The 17,854-nt window shown below is 43.1% G+C and overlaps 1 protein-coding gene across 1 annotated transcript; it reads right to left on the reverse strand.

Annotated features, from left to right (window-relative positions):
• Positions 1-11,105: 11,105 nt before the first annotated feature.
• SOX4 (SRY-box transcription factor 4) lies at positions 11,106-15,922 on the reverse strand. Its single transcript, XM_074335172.1, has one exon. It carries the CDS (start codon positions 15,129-15,131, stop codon positions 13,725-13,727), a length of 1,407 nt encoding a protein of 468 aa, XP_074191273.1. The 5' UTR covers positions 15,132-15,922; the 3' UTR covers positions 11,106-13,724.
• Positions 15,923-17,854: the final 1,932 nt, after the last annotated feature.

The raw sequence follows: 17,854 nt of genomic DNA on the forward strand, positions 1-17,854 counted from the left end.
ACCGGAAGCACTTTGTTCCTTCTCCCTCGTGTAGGACTCACCTAACCAGCTGCACTGGGCCACTCTTGCTCCAGAAAGATAACCAAGATTCTCAAACACAGAGCACAGTCTCACCCACAGCCAGTGTGCACTGGAAAAATGGAATTGGGTTGGCCAGGTCAATACTTATGTACCATAGAAGAAATAGAATCAAAACCACTCTATGCCAGGCAAAACCAGTATAAAATAAAATTTTATTTTATTTAAATAAATAGTGGGTCCCACAGCATCAGATAAGGATGTTGAGGGTTGGCAGGCACACAAGAGAAAGTCCACAATGTGTAGGGCAGGGAGCTCTAAGACAGCAGCGGAGTGGCCAACCTCCAAAAGGATGGGGTGTCTCTAAGTAGACTTGCGACTTGCCAGAAACACATAGGCTTTAGGCTGAGTGATGGGGTCCTCCATCTGCAAAGGCCCTTCGCAAACATGAAATATTCAACAGAGAACAAAGATGGGGGTGGTCACCTGAAATGCTATCCAGGGAAGGAGCACTGATAAACTGGTTAGGAATATTACCCTGAAGAGGAAGATACTGAAACTTACAGGAGCATGACCTCTAGCACTGCTAGCAACAGTGGAAGGATCAAGTGCTCTGTTTCTGATATCCTACTTTCTGAGTTCAAATTCTGCCTGTGCTGATTGTGGGTCAAGTCGCTGCCAGCTCTGTGAAAACTAAGTGCAGTAAATAGCTCACGCAAATGCTCAGAACCTGCCCATATTAACTGATTGCCTGCTTCTGTTATTAAGTCCCTCCCATCTTGATTTAGATAATGCTGCAACTTTCCACAAGAGTCTGTAAAGAAGCTTTTTAGGGTTTTAGGGGAGCTCCAAATACCATTTTCAGGAAAAACTACCTGGTCATCTGTGATTGTATAATAAATAGGTGGTCCTTAGACCTCAATTTGAGAAATATTGTTAAATCATTCCATAGGGGATAATCCCATTAAATTTAGACAATTTGGCTTAACAGGGATTTGTAAAGAAATGTAATGGTCTATGGAACGTCTCAAGTGTCTCTGGAAACACTGAATAAATGTAATAACAATAACTCCTTGCCTTTATGAGCTGCTTTTTAGATACCAAGTGCTTACACATGCACTGTTTTATTTAATGTCTGCTGAATGATCAGTAAATTGTACCTGCTGGAGAGTGCCAGCTGCCTACCGTCACAGAACTTCCTGACTCTGGCTCTTGGTTACTTAAAGAGTTAGCTTGGATAGTTAACTTTGTTATTGTTACTTTTGGGGGATTATTCCATAAGCAGCTGCCATTCCACAGTAATCCCCTTTACCCCTTAAGGAACAGGTGATACCCACGAAATATAACTACTTATATAATTGTAAAATAACATAAAAGCCCTGAAACAGAGGGATTTTAAACATTATTTGTCATGAACATCTCAAGTGTGGTTGGTAAACCACCTGCATCAGAAACATTTTTATTTAAAAACACAAACATGCAGAGATCCAAATTCTACCATGGCTAGTAAATCCAAATTTCTAGGTATGAAGACGCAATCCACGTCTTTATCAAGTACCCTAGACAATCACTATACACACTAACAATTAAAGACAAGTGTTCTAATGTCTCAGGTACTCACTAAAAACAGTTTAATTCTGCCCAGCTGGCTGCTGGGCAAATGGAATATACATAAAACGCAGGCATATTGTGAGGACTCGGATGTGTGGACCAGTCACTGAGCCAGCAAACCACACGTCAGATCAGCACCAGGGAACCCAGGGCCAGGGCTAGGGTGAAGCACGTGAGGTACTCATCGGGCCCAAAATGTAACGGGGAGCCAAAAACCTCAGTAACCAAGATAAATAATATCCTAAAGAAATATTTTAAAAAGTAAAATAAAAAAGAATGCAAAAAAATAATCCAAGATGAACAAAGTATGAAAATTGTAAATAAAGACAGAACCAGTATTACTCATTTTTTCCTTTTGCCTCAGGCTCAAATGTGGCTCCGCATTGGCACTGAGGACAGCTCTTGCTCTCTGGGTCGGCAAGCTGACTGGATGCTCCAGTGCTGTGTTTATTGTATATAAAGGTGGAGCCTGGGACAAGAGGAATGCCCACCTCTCATCCTCACATTGAGGTTTAGAGGGTTTGAGGCCAAAAACAATTTCATTAACTTGAACACATGGTTCTTTCCTTTGAAAATGAAAGTTAAGATTGAGTACTATGGTCCTTAACTAAAAGGAATTTTATTCCAGCAATAGGATTAACTTGCCGAAGACATATAGGCTCATAAGAAGCCTCACTGACGCTCAATTTAAGGGACTCTACAGTAATTTCGGTGGCCAAATAGGCCCCTCTGTGGGGTGTCACTCTGTCTCAGATGTTGCTTTCTGATAGACTCTTCTGGGTGTGTAAAATTTTAAATCCTTTATAAACATCAATGATTGGCATAATTGGTGTAATTATAGGTATCTAAAAAGCAGAAAATGCCTATGTAACAGCTGCCAATAGTTGGTTTCAGGAAACATGCAGTCACTTGTGGAGAGCCAGGCTCAGGGTATAAACGCTCGGGTAATATTACTTCCAGATGGACCAACTTGAGTCAGAGATGGCTCAGAGATAGAGAGAAAAGAGCTCCCTCCACAGGGACTGAGCCACGCAGGAACCCCTGGGGTGGGGGTGGAGGGGTGTATGCTCTGGAGGAGGGCCTCCTGGGACTGTAGGGTGAGTGTGCACAGGTTAGAGAACCACAGTGGACTCCAGCCACTTACTTTAGGGGGAACTGAAAATAGTTTCAATTACCTTTTGTCAGGTTTATTTTTAAATGTCCCACAGTTGTTAAGGCCTGTGTTAAGGGTAGCAAAACGGGGAAAATAATTGGCAGTCCTCATTTGCAATGGTCTGTCTTCTTACAAATGGGCAGGGAGGAAATGGGAATACCTTGGATTTCTCTACTCCCTAAATATTTGGGGCTAGGTTTCATTTATAAAATGCTGTGTTTTATCAAGAAGTTCTTGAAGCCAGTTTTGTTAGTAACAGGCATTTGGACCTGCAACATTTGAACATAGCCCTTAACATCTTCCCACTCTTGGAGAACATGTGGGTTTGGAAGAAGAAAAGGAATTAATTGGGAGAAGTTGAAACAACTTAGAAGAATCGCCCCTCCTGTAGATTCCCAAGGCCAACTACCAGTGAGCCTGCCAAAATGGTGACCAAATACCAACCTACAGCTAAAGATATCTTCTTCCACATTTCCTGAAGCATCTCACTTCATTTTGTCAAACTGCCCATCCTTCTACAACTGAACAGCTTTATTGAACTTAACTAGTATCTTCTTTTTAAAATGTAACCATGTCTAGTAGTTAAGCAACAGGATGATTATTTAGTTAAAAAGTTTCAATCATATTAATGTTCTTCTAATGCCTAATTAACAGTAGTCCTAATGGGAAGATACTGGGTTTTATTTTGTTCTGAGGGGACATGGATTTTACTAACAATATTGGTAATAATAGTCAATGTGGGAGCATGGACTGCTTTCCAGGACTATGTGAGGTTTAGGGGATTGGTACGTTCCATCTAGAGAATGGGTCAAATGGCCTCTAAAGTTTCTTTGTAATCTAAAAAGTTTAAAGTTCTATAATCAGTGACTCTATGATCATACCCTAAAGCAGTGGTTTGATTCTTTTTTTCATTTTTTTAAGCAGAAATTTTTATGTAAAACAGATGAAAGAGGAACTGTTCTGGTTGTATATTTATGTGCACATCTGTTTAAAGGAGAAAGAGAGTAGTGAATCTTGGGCTTTATGATGACTAGATAGGATGGACTCCTTGTCTTACTTATATGTCAAGTACTCTTATGCTCATCCCAAAATATCTTTTGCCAATTTGTCACATGGACGTTCCACCAGTAGAATATAGTGTGATAAGATTGACATCATGGTACAGAAAATAAAAAACAAAATAGAGCGTCTAATGACATTGTGGTATAAGTCCATAACTTTCTGGTCACTTCCAATTATTAAAAAGTCAATACAATTTTAAAATTTACCTTCAAACTTGACTTACATCTGCTCTCCTTTTCTCTGGAGTCAACTTGAGTAGCTTGAAGTGGAAAAATACTTTCTCCCCACACCACTTCAAAACTTAGCTCTTCCAGTGTGTTGGAGGGAGAGAAAACAACACAAATATCCCGTTACTGAACTGGCCACTGCTATCGTCCTCTGTCTCTGTCTTGATTCTCCGGTGAACACCTACTGGTCATTGCTGGCCTTCTGAGGGGCAGGTATCCAAATGGTGGTTTTCCCAAGAGCACGTATGTCGGTTCTTCTGACAGCCCTATTCCCCCTCTCTTGAATTCTTCCTTACCACTCCAATTCCTGTTCCCCAAAGTACTACCCACAGACTTCTCAGATTCCTACTTCAGTGTACTTGAGCTGTGGAAACTCATATCCTTTCTGTGTCAAATGGTAGAAGACAATCAACAAACAAGCCAGTTCTGAATCCCTCAGAACTTTCCCATCACTCAACTGTGGAATGGAGTAAGGATTTGCTGTGTTCCCCTCAAGGATGTTTCATGACTCTTTGACACTCTTCCTTCTTTTTCTAGAGTTGTCTGCTTATTTGGACTTGGGTGTGGTGGGATGAGAATATTGATTATATTAGGGTCAGCTCTGGATTGGGTAGGGCCCCCAGTACTGGACACTCTCTTTAGGATGTGGTATACTTAATCCCTGTTGTTTATATCTCTATACCTTAGTGTCAAAATTAGGGCCACAGGGGAAAAAAATCAGTTATATTAAAAACCAAACTGTTTCAAGTGAGGATATTGTGGATAGTGGAGGAGGACAGGCAGATGTTCCATAGACTTTAGGCTTACTCCCCCAGAGTACAGGGAGGCCAAAGGAAGAATGTAAGAGGAAGTGAGAGGGTTTTCAGACACCAAGAGCAAAGGCAAAAAAGAGGAATGGGAGAGTGAAGAATATACTCAGCTAATCAGTGGGTAGAAACCCAATGACTGGTACAGAAGGGGGCACATACCCAGAAGCAACCACTGTATTGTCTGGCAAGTGATTGATGAGGTAACTGGTCATGGAAGTGCTGTCTTGAAAGGGAATTTGAAGGATAAAATATGGAAAAAAGAATCAAGAATTGGGAGAAAGTCAAGACACAGAAAAACCAAGAGAATACCTGATCTAATTAATAGCAGCATGGTCTTGATGCTAAATTAGGCAACTGATCAACCTGCTTAGTAGAGCCAGGGATTTTGAATTATATTTATCCCAGAACTCTCATGAAATTTCTAGTTCCCTTGTAGTCATGTATATCTTTGCAATAAAGTCCCTTGATCTCAGGTTACTTAAGTCTCTGTTTCTTACAATCACAGAGCCTAACACTATTAAAGCCAATAACACAGTAATGAGAATCAGCTTAATGAAAGAAGAAAAAAACCAAAGAATTGATCTGTCCTCACGTTCATTTCAGTAGTGCTAAAATCCCTATATACTTTTTGTCACCACATATGGGTCAAGGCCATTTCTGTTCTGTTTTTTTTAAATCATATATGTAATCAGAGACTTGGGATAGAAAAGTGACCTCAGAATGATTTGCAGATGTGCTTATTTACATGCTAAAATAATCTATTCACCCTCTTTGGGGGGTAAAATGATTGTTTGAAAATTTGGTTTAATTTTTTATTTTAGTTCTCTTAGACCTATCATTATTTTTTCTCCCCAACAATCACTTTACCTAAACAGCTCAAGGGTAGAAAATTGTTACAAGCCTATGTCCATAACACTAGGACCAAGCAATTCCACCACTAGGAGCTACTCAAGTAAAACTCTCATATGTTTGCACAGACATGTATAAAAATGCATTGTTACAACCATAAACATTGGAAATCTTCTTAGCTAGCATTTCTTTAATTTACTTGACCACAAGATATTTGTTCATAGAACACCTAGTAATATCTTGAGAGACACTATTTGGGAAATGCAAAATACTTTTCACCCTCAACAACCCCTCTCCCTCACCCCACACAGTTTTTTTTCCCTCTGACTTTTGGATTCATGAAGTGCTCACCCCAAAATCAAACCTGTTAGCAAATTCCCAAATGTACTTACGACCACCTCTTTCACAGACAGGCTTCTGGACCTACTTCTGCCAGGTGAGGAACAAAGTGCCATGTGTTTTGAGACAATAGCCCCACAAGATCCCAGGAACTTCAAATAAATTATTCAAAGTCTGAGGGGATTGACAAACAGGAGAGATAAAAGGCCCACAACTGGTGTGTGGGAAAGGGGAGGGAGAAAGCAGAGGCCAAGACTGAAGGAGTTCCAGAAGAGACTGTTTTCACAGGTTTTAGGTGTTGGAGCTGGGGAAGTTAGGACAAGCACTGGGAAGAAAGTGGCAATTAACCACGCATACAAGGGGAGCTAATTGATCATTAAACCGGGCGGGGCTGCTCAGCTCTTATAAAAGCAGTTACATGCACCAGGCACTTTAGCCAATCATCACACTATACTGCTGGGCATTCACTACCCAGAGAACCAAGGATAATAGGGTTTTTCATTTGCCTCCTGTCTTTCAACTGCACTGTGTGTCAGGAAATAGCATATTTATTCTATGTTCAAAAACTAGTCTGAAGAATTATATATTTGGGAAAATATCTAAAGAACCAACAGGCTAAGTAAAGGATGATATTTCATTTGTTTCTACTCTTAAGTCCTACCCTTAAAAAACTCCCCCTTAAACCCCAAAAACTCAAATGGAATATCATTTGAAGGTCTTGTGTGTGATGCAAAGCAAGTCTGTGTACTGGTGTACAAATGAGTTACAACTGTTTTTAAACAGAAAGTCTTCAGGGTAAAGGGAAGGCCCTACATGAAGCTTCTTGCCCTGACTTGACTTAGGCCTAGCCTGTTTGGCAGCACTCCATAAACCAATTGCACTGAGTTGAAACTGTCAGAAGAAAATAAAATGGGCTAAATTTATTATCACCTGTATTCACTGACATACACACATGGAGGTACATTGTTAACTAAGGCACAAGTCAAAATGCAGCAGCCTGGTCAAACGGCCCCCTGGGAAATACTGTTTGGTGATGTGAACCTGTTTTTTCTTTTTCTTTTTAACATTGAGAAGGAAAACAACACATGCAGGAAACCATAAAACCCTTCAAGTTAACTGTAGCCAACGGTCAATCTCATTAGGATATAATGGGTAGGTTGTAGCCCTCTCTGTAAAGGCTGAACGTGCTCCTCTAAATAATTTCCACTTTTCTCACTTTCTCTGCCTCTTAACACAAGCGGAAGTTCCATTCACTATATTTATACTGTTTCTACTCTCTTCTGACTCAGTTAACTTCTTCCAAAACTCAGTCCGAGTTCATATTTTATCTTAGAACTGGAATATACATACATACATATATATATACATATAGATATAAATATCTATATATTTTTTCAATCCATCTAATCACTTATTCTTACTCTTTCAGCAAGGATGGTAGGAGGGTGTCCTTGGGAAATGGATAGGAATAGGAAGTCCGAGGGCTAAAGGAAGTCTGAGGCACCCAGGGGCCTCAGGCCTTGGTTAAGTCTCTATCTCTATTACTGGAGTGTAGAAGACATTTATGGAAATCCAAACTAGGGATCAAGAGAAAGGGAGTGCCCTTTCTCTTGCTTCTGACCTCGTGGCCTCAGTCCAGTCATTGAACCATTCTCAACTCCATTTCTCCATGTAACAAAAGGGGGTAATAATCCCTTGCTGTGTATTTATTAGGAGAATATGCAAAAATACTATGGGGCAGTGATTCTCCCACTTCAGTGAGCACTGTAAATATATGGGAGGGGGGCTTATTAGGCCCCCAGCCCCAGAGTTTGTGCTAATCTTTATAATTTCTGCCCTTCACAAGAATCTCTAGGTAATTCTAATGTGAGGGTTCATGTCCCAGACTGGGAGACACAGATTCCAGGGACTTGTTCAGAACTGTCTTCTATGCTGCTTCCACTGTGCGAGGCGTGTACATGCATCACCTTTGTGCAACATTCCATGAGGTAAGAAGCTAGCATCTCATGAGCCCATACAGGAGGCCAGGTATTGTACATGTGTAATTCCACTCCAGTCTCACAATAGCATTATGCGTTAGAAAGCATTCTTTCTATTTAACAGTTTAGAACACTGAGGTGTAATGAGGCTAAGAAATTCGACCACAGTCAAGTTGGTCTAAGACCAGAGCTAGTTGGTCTAAGAGCCACTCTTCACTAAATCCAGGGTTCCAACTTACTACAGGTGCAATAATATAGGCAGCATAATATGCAAAAGCCTTTTGGAAGCTCTTAAGGCACCACCAAAACAATGTAAATATAAAGTCAACAAATGAGAACTAAACATTTATTACATGCAACGCAACAGGAAGGCACATTTGGGGAAACACGTATTTAAGACCTAGTTCCTGTTCTCTAAGAATTCCAGTCTAATGGGAGAGACCAATTTGGCTATATTAAGAGTTTTGGAGAATTAGAAAGATGGGTTAAAATCACTGTGTGTGGGGACTTAAATGGCAGCATGTGAATTTCCCGCAAACGGGAATCTGGTAGATTTTTAGCCAAGTCTGCCACCACGCAGATGTCTGGAGATGCTGCTCCCTCCCCTTCTCCCTCACTTTCTCTTTCAAATTATAGAATGAAGATATAGAAATGTATATGTTGAACATTTTCCAGTATGAATCAGAAAGGAAGGGTTAAACATTAGTAAATATGGGTTGGAAAAGTACTGTATAGACCTCAAAGATGGAAAAAAAGGGCCTCAACCTAAAACCACCTGAGAAGAAGAAAGCATAAACCTTCCACCCTGAGAAATCCAAATGGATAAGATGGATTTGTAGTCCTAGCAGGTTTGGGGGTTTTTGTTTTGTTTTGTTTTATTTGACACATGGATCTTTCCAAATGCCTCCTTAGGAATCTCAAATTATTTTAAATTTATGATTAAACATTCTGACCCGTAGCATTCCCCAAGCCATGTTTTCTAATTCATGAGCATTCTATAAACAAAGGAAATATGGTACTTGATAAATGTTGATGTCCACTTCCCTTTGCTTTCTTATTTTCTTCAGAATTCTTTTATGCCTCCAGCACCCGGGTCCCAGCACCCCAGAGCAGTGAGCACAGAACCAGGAAAGCCCTTTTAGGCACTCAGCCTACCCCATCAGCTTACACGCTCTTTATTTTTCTCTTGGCCCTTTTAGGTAGGTATTCAACTAGGAATTGATAAGACTTGCTTAAGCAAGTATTACTGATTCACAATTCTGAGGGAGCACAGGGCCAGAAGCAAGTGACTTTAAAGAAAAATGGCTTGATATTCTTAAAAGAAAATCTGAAATTTATTATTTTCTATTGATCCAAATCATCTGAAAGAAAAAGTCATACTAAACTGTTTGGTTTCTCAGGTTTATTATGCCTTGTGCCACCTAACACGTATTTCTTATGAAAGAAAATTGATTCAGAGGAAAGAAAGTACAAAAATGTTTCTTACATTTACTCTATCACCTCCTAAGGAAGGACACATACAGTTAAGCTTTTATTTTTAAAACAACATTATCAAAATTCTAAAAGAAAATGTTTAAAGCAGCCACCCTTACATGGAAAGTCAAGGGAGAATAAACATAGTTCTAACAGGAGAACCCTAAAAATAAAATATACTTTTAAAAAATGCATCATATAAATTTATGTCAAGGTTTTGATACTTTGGATCTGAAAAAGCAATCATATTATCACTACAATGAACAAAAATTAAATTTATGCACTTTATAGAAGCGTTCTTCCTTTTGCAGAGGTCTTTGAGACTTAAGATACCATGTTGTTTTAAGTTCCTTTTAAAAAATACTACAATTGTAGAACACAAATGCAATTAAAACTAAATATATTAGTAACTACATGAAAGAAAAATTTGTAAACTAGCAGACATAATGATCTTCAAAAGATGAAATTATATTGAAACACAGTTTTATTATTTTGGAGGGGGCAAATTACTGCTTTTCATTGAAAAAAAAAATTTGCTTGTTTTGTACTACAGGCTCCAAAACTCTTTCCAGCTGGACATTCTCCCTTACCTACAAGCAATCCAATGACTAAAGGGTTATTTCTAAATCACGTCTGTTTATTAACCCTTCCTCTCCAGTGCTAAAAAACTAGAAGACATATAAAGCACACATTTTCAATTAACAAACATTTGGAAAGTGATGGGTTTTGTGAATGGCAACTCTTAACCCTCAAAATAAACAGGAAATAATGCTACTTAGCATGTTGTAGATTCCAAACCAAATACTAATGGACCTTAGGAAATCCAAAGGTACTTTTTCTCCTTGTATGTAGGTCTCAATACTACTTGTGGGCCTCTTGTTTATGAAAGTGTAACTCTCCACTAGCTGAATGTGTGCTGTTCACAGATTAAGAGGAGAGCTTTCCTCCCAGCCTTCACCAAGCCAGCTTCTCCAGGTCATCCTTACTGGAGCACTTCACTGACATTAATAACCGTTGGGCATGGCAAAAATCAAGATTTTAGCACTACATAAACCTTTCTGCTTTTAAGGAAGAAGCTTATACAACTTTTAAATTTTATAATTGGTAAAGGCTTTCTCCTCCACAATGTATTGATAACAGGCTTATTTGTTCTTAATCTGTGGAAAACAATTCTAGCCATTCTTAGATGGTAACTATGGGCAAGTCAAGGAGAAAGCAACTGTAGGAAAATAAAAGTTTTAAAAAGATCAGCTAGCTAGTTTCATCTTTAAAGAATTCTGTCTACATTGCCCCTCCTCTTTTTAAAATTTCAAGACAAAGGGCTTTTTTTTTTTTTTTAATGTGGTAAACTCAGAAAATTCCTAGAAAGCGGATAGAGTTGACACATATTCAGCTGACGCCATCATTTCAGGGTCAAGGCCTGCCAAGTTTGGCTGAGAAGAACTCAGTATTCCTCAATAAGATGGCATTTAACAGGCTCCTCTCTGAGAACTTATTTAAATGCTAAGGCAGACGGTGTAGTTTCTACACATTGTAGAGCCCTCCCTATCTTAGGCTTTGGGCATAATAATGACAAAAGTCAAGATTTAGGGTTCAGTTCCAGCTGATTTTATTTCCTTCTCAAAAAAAGTTATTTACAGAAGGTATATATCAACAATCTGACAGGCAGTGAACTTGACATGATTAGCTGGCATGATTTTTTTTTATTTTTTTCCCCCAAACATTGTTTTTGTGGCCTTGAATTTTAAGACAAATATTCTACACGGCATATTGCACAGGATGGATGGCAAAAAAAAGTTTAAAAACAAAAACCCTTAACGGAACTGCCTTAAAAGGCAGACGTCCTAGTGCCTGTCATGTTATATTAAACATACATACACACAATCTTTTTGCTTATTATAATACAGACTTAAATGTACAAAGATGTTTTCCACTTTTTTCAATCTTTAAACACAACAGCTATAAACCTGAACACATATGCTATCATCATGCCATAAGACTAAAACAATTATATTTAGCGACAAGTAGAAAGGATTAAATAGTCAAATACAAGAATGAAAAATGCAGTACATAGTGTCGCGAACTCAAATCGGCATTTAGATAGATCCAGTGGTTTAAACGGCACGTTTTTGCTTATAAAAAAAGTGCAAAAAAGATGTGGTTTACAAGTTAAAGCTACAGGATCCCTTTTTGCTGTAAATGCACCAGTTTTAAAGCCTCTGGACAGAACAGTATTTTATTTTTTAAAAATGTGTTGTTCTTAAAAGCTTACAGTGTTTGGCTAATTCTCCTCCCCTTTTCATGAGACTGGGGTGGAAGAGTGGACACTGGTGGCAGGTTAAGGGATACTGTCACTTTAAGAAGCCTGCAGATTGAAGTGTAAACATGGAGAAATTAGGGGCTGATTTTTTAAACTGTGAGATATTAACCAGCCGCCCTATTATAAAATCAGGAAATCCAAACAGCGATTTACACCGATTAACACCCCCTTTATATATTTTTTACAAAAATACACTGAGAAAATAATCAAACGTTTTCATCTCTCTTGTCTTTTTTTGTTTTTTTAAAAGTGTCAAAAGTCTACATTTAAATATAAAAAATTAAAAGTTAAAACTCTAGCCCTTCAGTGAAGGAGACGTAAAATGGCGTGGGTAACAACAACTACCAAAAAAAAAAAAAAAAAAAAAAGCAAAAAAAAAAAAAAATAGAAAAAACAAAAAGGAAGAAATAAGTAAAAAGAAAAATAAGAAAAAAAGGGACAAAATAAGAAAAAATGTTTGGCCAGTATAAATACGTCCACATATAAAATGGCATCTGATTACATTTACAAGAAAAAGAAATACGAGGATGGAGCATCGGTGAGGGAAAAAAACACGTCTTCTCATTTACACCTAGAAGGAATAGACACATACACACTGAGAAAAAATTTGGTCCTGAATTGTTTTTTAAAGTCCAGCACAGATTTGAGTTGCGTTTGAATCCTTTAAAGAGTTAAGAATGAAAAAAAGCTGGTGATAATTTTGTTGTAGGAATCAAACAGAGCGCCATCTATCTGCTTTTTATATTATCCTACCCTATTTTAAAAACTGCTCAACAGTCTCATACAGAAATCTTTAAAAGATAGACAGGAGAACATGCTATAGTAACCCCACCAGTGAAATAATCCAACACCATCACGATTCCGATTAAGAGAAGAAAAAGCTTTTTCCCCCGAAACCACTCGCCCTCCACTGCCCGGGATCACATCCAACAGTCGCCTCTCCTCCTCCCGCGGGCCCGGGAGGTCCCCTCGCTTTTTTCATCCACGTGGAAGACGGGGGCCCGGAGCCGCCGCCACCTTCTCCCCAACGTGCAAATGCATCTCAGTTTATTCGCCCCCTTCCAGTCTGCGTCCTCGTCGCCCCCGCCCCCCGCCCTCGCTGGTGTGGCTTCTTCCAACCAGGTTCTCAGGCCATTTCCGAGCGCCGGTCACTCCACATCTCCGGCGGCGGGGGGTGGGGGGGTGGGAGGGGTGAAGGGTGGAGGGGAGCAAGAAAAAATATAAAGAAAAAGGGGGGTGAACGGGCACTGGCCAACGTGGAGTCTCTCGGTCCCGGCGGCTCGAGACTATGTGGCCCCAAAACATCTGCCGTCGGTCAAACTCGCCTCCCGAGCCTTGCGTCTTCAGGGAAAAAAAGGGGGGGCGGGGTGCTAGGGACAAAATCCCCAGAGGTGCGATGGATTTTGTTTTAACCCCCTTCCTTTCTTGACCAAGAAATAAAAAACAATAAGAACACCAAGGGGGCGATGAGAAAAGGGACGAGATTCCTTCAGTCTCGAGAAAACTCCCAACTCGGCTTTTCGCTGGGGTGCAGACCAGTCCGGAAGCCCGGGAGCAAATGGGGGGTCTCTTCACGCAAAGGGGAGGACACTCAAAGGAGCTTTTTCGCCATCACAACAACATCAACAACAACAATAAAAGGTCGCCCGTCTCCCTCCTCTCCGCCGCGTCCCCGGAGGATGTGGGGGATGGGAGCGCGGGTCCCCAAACGCCGCGCGCTCCTCTCCGGCGACCGCCACGCGCCCGAGCCGGCCCCGCTTATCACTTTTTTTTTTTCCTTTTCCTTTTTTCTGTTTTTCTTTATTTTCCCTTTTCTCTTTCAACTCTCTCTCTGTCCACTTTTTCTCCCTCTGTCGCCCCGGCCCTCCTCTCCAGCACGCGCCATCAGTAGGTGAAGACCAGGTTGGAGATGCTGGACTCGAGCCAGTCCCCCGAGATCATCTCGCTGACCTCGGGTGTGCAGTAGTCCGGGAACTCGAAGTGCGAACCCGAGCCCGGCTCCAGGGTGAAGTCCAGGTCTCGGTCCAGCGCCGACGACGAGCTGAAACTGCCCAGGGACATGCTCTCAAAGTTTGAACTGGGGTTCAGGTCGAGCAGGTCGTCCTCGAATTCGTCGTCGGAGGCCGAGGAGCCCGCGGAGGAGGAGGCGGAGGAGGAGTGAGACGAGGCCGAGGAGGATGCGTGCGAGGGCGCGCTGGACGGCGCGGGCGAGGCGGCGCGCAGGCTGGCGTACCCGCGGTGGTCCGCGGGCGAGCGGCTGGCGGCTGGCGACGAGGCGGCACTGCTGCGGCCGCTCAGGCTCGGCCCGTCGGGCGGGCAGCCCGCGCCCCCCTCTTCGTACAGGCCCAGGGGGTCGCTGGGGTCGGCGGCTGCACCCACGCCGCCCGCGGGCGACGCTGCCGCGCCCAGGCTGCCGAACAGGTAAACGCGTTTCACCTTCTTCTCCGCCGGGGGCTTGCCCGGGGCCGCGAGCGCGGTGGGGGCCGAGGCCGCCGCAGAGGCGGCGGCGCCCGGAGTCCGCGCCTTATACAGCGAGTGGTGGTCGGAGGCCGCAGCGCCCAGGGGCAGCAGGGCGGCGGCCCCCGCCTGCTCAGCAGCGAAAGAGGAGGCGGCCGCCGCTTTTCCTCCGCCGCCGCCCGCCAGGATGAGCTTGGCGTGCGGCTTGCTGCCCCCGCCGCCTGCCACCTTGGAGCCGCAGCTCTTTTTCTGCGCTGGTTTAGAGTTGGCGCCTCCGCCGCTCGCGCCGCCGCCTCCGCCCCCCGCGTTGCTGCTCCCACCGCCGCCGCCGCCCCCGTGGCCGCCCCCGTCGCTGCCACCGACCTTGTCGCCCTTCTCTCCAGGCTTGGAGGCGGCCGCGGCCGAGGAGCTGGCGTTGGCGTTGCCGGACTTCACCTTCTTTCTGGGCCGGTACTTGTAGTCGGGGTAGTCAGCCATGTGCTTGAGGCGCAGCCGCTCCGCCTCCCGAATGAAAGGGATCTTGTCGCTGTCTTTGAGCAGCTTCCAGCGTTTGCCCAGCCGCTTGGAGATCTCGGCGTTGTGCATGTCGGGCGACTGCTCCATGATCTTGCGCCGCTCGATCTGCGACCACACCATGAAGGCGTTCATGGGCCGCTTGATGTGCCCGCTCGGCGTTTTGCACCAGCTCGGGTCGTCGGCCTTGCCGCCCGTGGAGGCGGTGGAGCCGGGCGTGGGGGACGAGGCGATGCCCAGCTCGAGGCCGGCGCCCGAGTCCGAGCTTTCGCCGGCCAGCAGCGCTTCCGTGTTCTCGGCGTTGTTGGTTTGCTGCACCATGGCCCCGGCTCGGCGGGCGCCCACGCGCGCTCACAGCCTTGCGGCGGCCGCGGCGCTATCGCCGGGCCCTGTCGGCTCCCTGAGCCAAGCGCACGCCAAGCGGGAGGAGGCGCGCGGCGGCCGAGCGGGCCCCTCCACTCCTGGCCGCGGCGGAGGTGGGAGAGGAAAGTCTCCAAAAGATGCAGGGAAGGAGTCCTGAGCCTCTTGTAGGGGAGTTATAGTTCCCAGGCTGGAGACTGTCCCTCTCTGTCTCGTTCTCTCTCTCTCTCTCTCTCACCGCGCCGCAGTTTGCTCTGTCTCTTGGCTCTGAGTCTGGAGACCGTGCTAAAGTGGAGAGGAGTTTCTTGAATGCTGGTTGCTGAAGCTTCAATGCAAGTTTCTCGCCGCCTTCCAGACAAGTCTTTTTTTTCTTCTTCCTCCCCTGAAGCAGTTGATTCCAGTTCACAAGCGCTCTGAGGAGCTCAGGAAAGCGACATCGTCTCTATCATTTAGTCCCTTTCCTACAATGCAAAGCAAAAAAGACTCTGGCTCCAGGACTCTCAGTGGGCGGAATCGGCACTAAGGAGTTTGTGCAATTTTGTTGCAAGGTAGGAAGCCAAAAAGCCTTCATGCAACAGACTGGCATGAATAAATGTATGTTTCCCCCTCCCTTCTGCAAGAAGGGAGCTGGTAATGGCAGAGTTCCTCCAATGCAGACTCTTAAAGAGCGTGCAAGAACTAGAGACCCGGGAGCGAAACAGGCCTCCTCCCCTCACACAGTTTCTCTTGCTGCAGCTTAGAGCAGACCCCAATTCCGCCTCGCGCCTCTTTATCCTTTCACAGTCTTGGCCGGGGCCAATCAGCCGCTGTAACCAACGCTTCCTCGTGCCAAGCCCCTCCCCTGTGCTTCCCATTGGCTTGGAACCCGATGCAATAATAATCTCCGCGTGCAATGAGAAGCTCCAAATCTGACCTCATTCCAATTTACAGAGCAAACTTTTTAAAAGGGCTAGAAGTACAGCTGAGATTTCTGCTCCCTCTTTTTTTCCTTTTGCGGGGTGTGTGTGTGTGTGTGTGTGTGTGTGTGTGTGTGTGTGTGTGTGTGTGAAGAGGATGTTAATGCATGAAATTATTAAGGGGAGAGACGGAAATGTATTCTAACCATTATGTTAGATAACAAGGGGCTTGGAAGGGAGGGAGGCTAAGGGTGAAATACTGTAAATGGAAGCTTTCTGCTTAAAAGCCAAGTGATTATTTTTATTAGTTCTTTTCAGTATTGGCATAAAGAATCAGTCTCTAGTGCAAATCTGTTCCTCTGCTCCTTCATAAAGCCAATGATGTAAAAAGGGGAGGGAAACCTACAACAATAAATCAATGGATATTGAAAACCATTAAGAAAGTGGTACCTAGACACCTGTCATCACAATTATTTTAACAACTCTAGGTACAGCACAGATGTTGATGTGTTGTGTAAATCCCTTCAGAGCAATTTTTGTGCTGTTTGTGGTAGAAAAGAGGAATTTTTGCAATAATGACTTGCTCTCTTAACCAAACGGGGGTTAACTATGGTTATTTAATGATTTAAACTCTCCTGTAAATCCTGAGTAGCCCAAACAGAGGAGCTTTTCATTGGAACACATTAGGCAGTGGTCCATAATTAACTGAATGGGAGAATTTCCATAGAGTTTTGTATAGGATAATAATGGTGAGTAAAGGATGGGAATCAATTTTACTTCAGAATTAAAGATTGCTTCACTCTCTGTCCTCTGCCTCCTCCATATCTATCTATCTATCTATCTATCTATCTATCTATCTATCTATCTATCTATCTATCTATCCTCCTGTATATTCTTCCTATATATTTGTTACTTGAATCGAATGGAACTGAAAGGCCAAGGCAAACTGTAGGAGGTGGCAGAAGAGAAGGGAGCCTCTAGATTTATATTAGACCTACCTGCTCATCCTTCATACTTGTTTTGTAACCCTGGCTATGTGACCAAGTCTCAGTTTTCCTCATCTGTGATATGGGAACACCACAAGCTACTTTATATAGGGTTTTTGTGAGGGTTCAATGAGTTTGATGTACAGTAAGCCCTCAGTAAATGGTATTATCCTTCCCTTCATAATTCAGATGCCAAAGGCACTCCTGCTAGCAGAAGCAGCCTATTGTTCAACAGACCAACATTGAAGAGATGGCCACCAATGTGAAAAAAAAATCACAGATGGTGGATGTGAACTCCATCCAAGGGCAAAAGTGGCAACACTGAACTCCTAGTGATTTTAAAAGAAAGGAACTTCAGTGAGAAGTATTGTGGCAAAGATAAGGTGCCTAGGTAGTCAGAACACATGCTAATGTGGACACAAAATTACCTTTGTTCCAAGGTGTGAAAATTACAAATTCTTCCCTAACACCATAATAAGTCAACTGTTTTTCTATAGGCCAATGATAGGTGGTTTTGATTCAGATCAAACTAGTACTAGGTAGCAGATTTCTATTTATCTTGTATGTAGGTTGGCAAGAGTCCCAGGTTGTCAGATTTAGAATTTTACTGGAAAGAACATCCTTTGGAAACATCGGAGTTGATTTCTAAAGATCAACCACAAGCAAGAATGATTTTGTGGGTAAAAGCAAAAACATTTTGACCATTAGCTACCCAAGTTATATGCTTTTCCTTTTAGAAGGGGAAACACATATTAAAAGCAAACAAAAACCCACAGGGACCTTTTTTGCATGTAACAAAGTT

Source organism: Rhinolophus sinicus, linkage group LG06 (genome assembly GCF_036562045.2).
Source record: "Rhinolophus sinicus isolate RSC01 linkage group LG06, ASM3656204v1, whole genome shotgun sequence".
Classification (NCBI taxonomy): domain Eukaryota; kingdom Metazoa; phylum Chordata; class Mammalia; order Chiroptera; family Rhinolophidae; genus Rhinolophus; species Rhinolophus sinicus.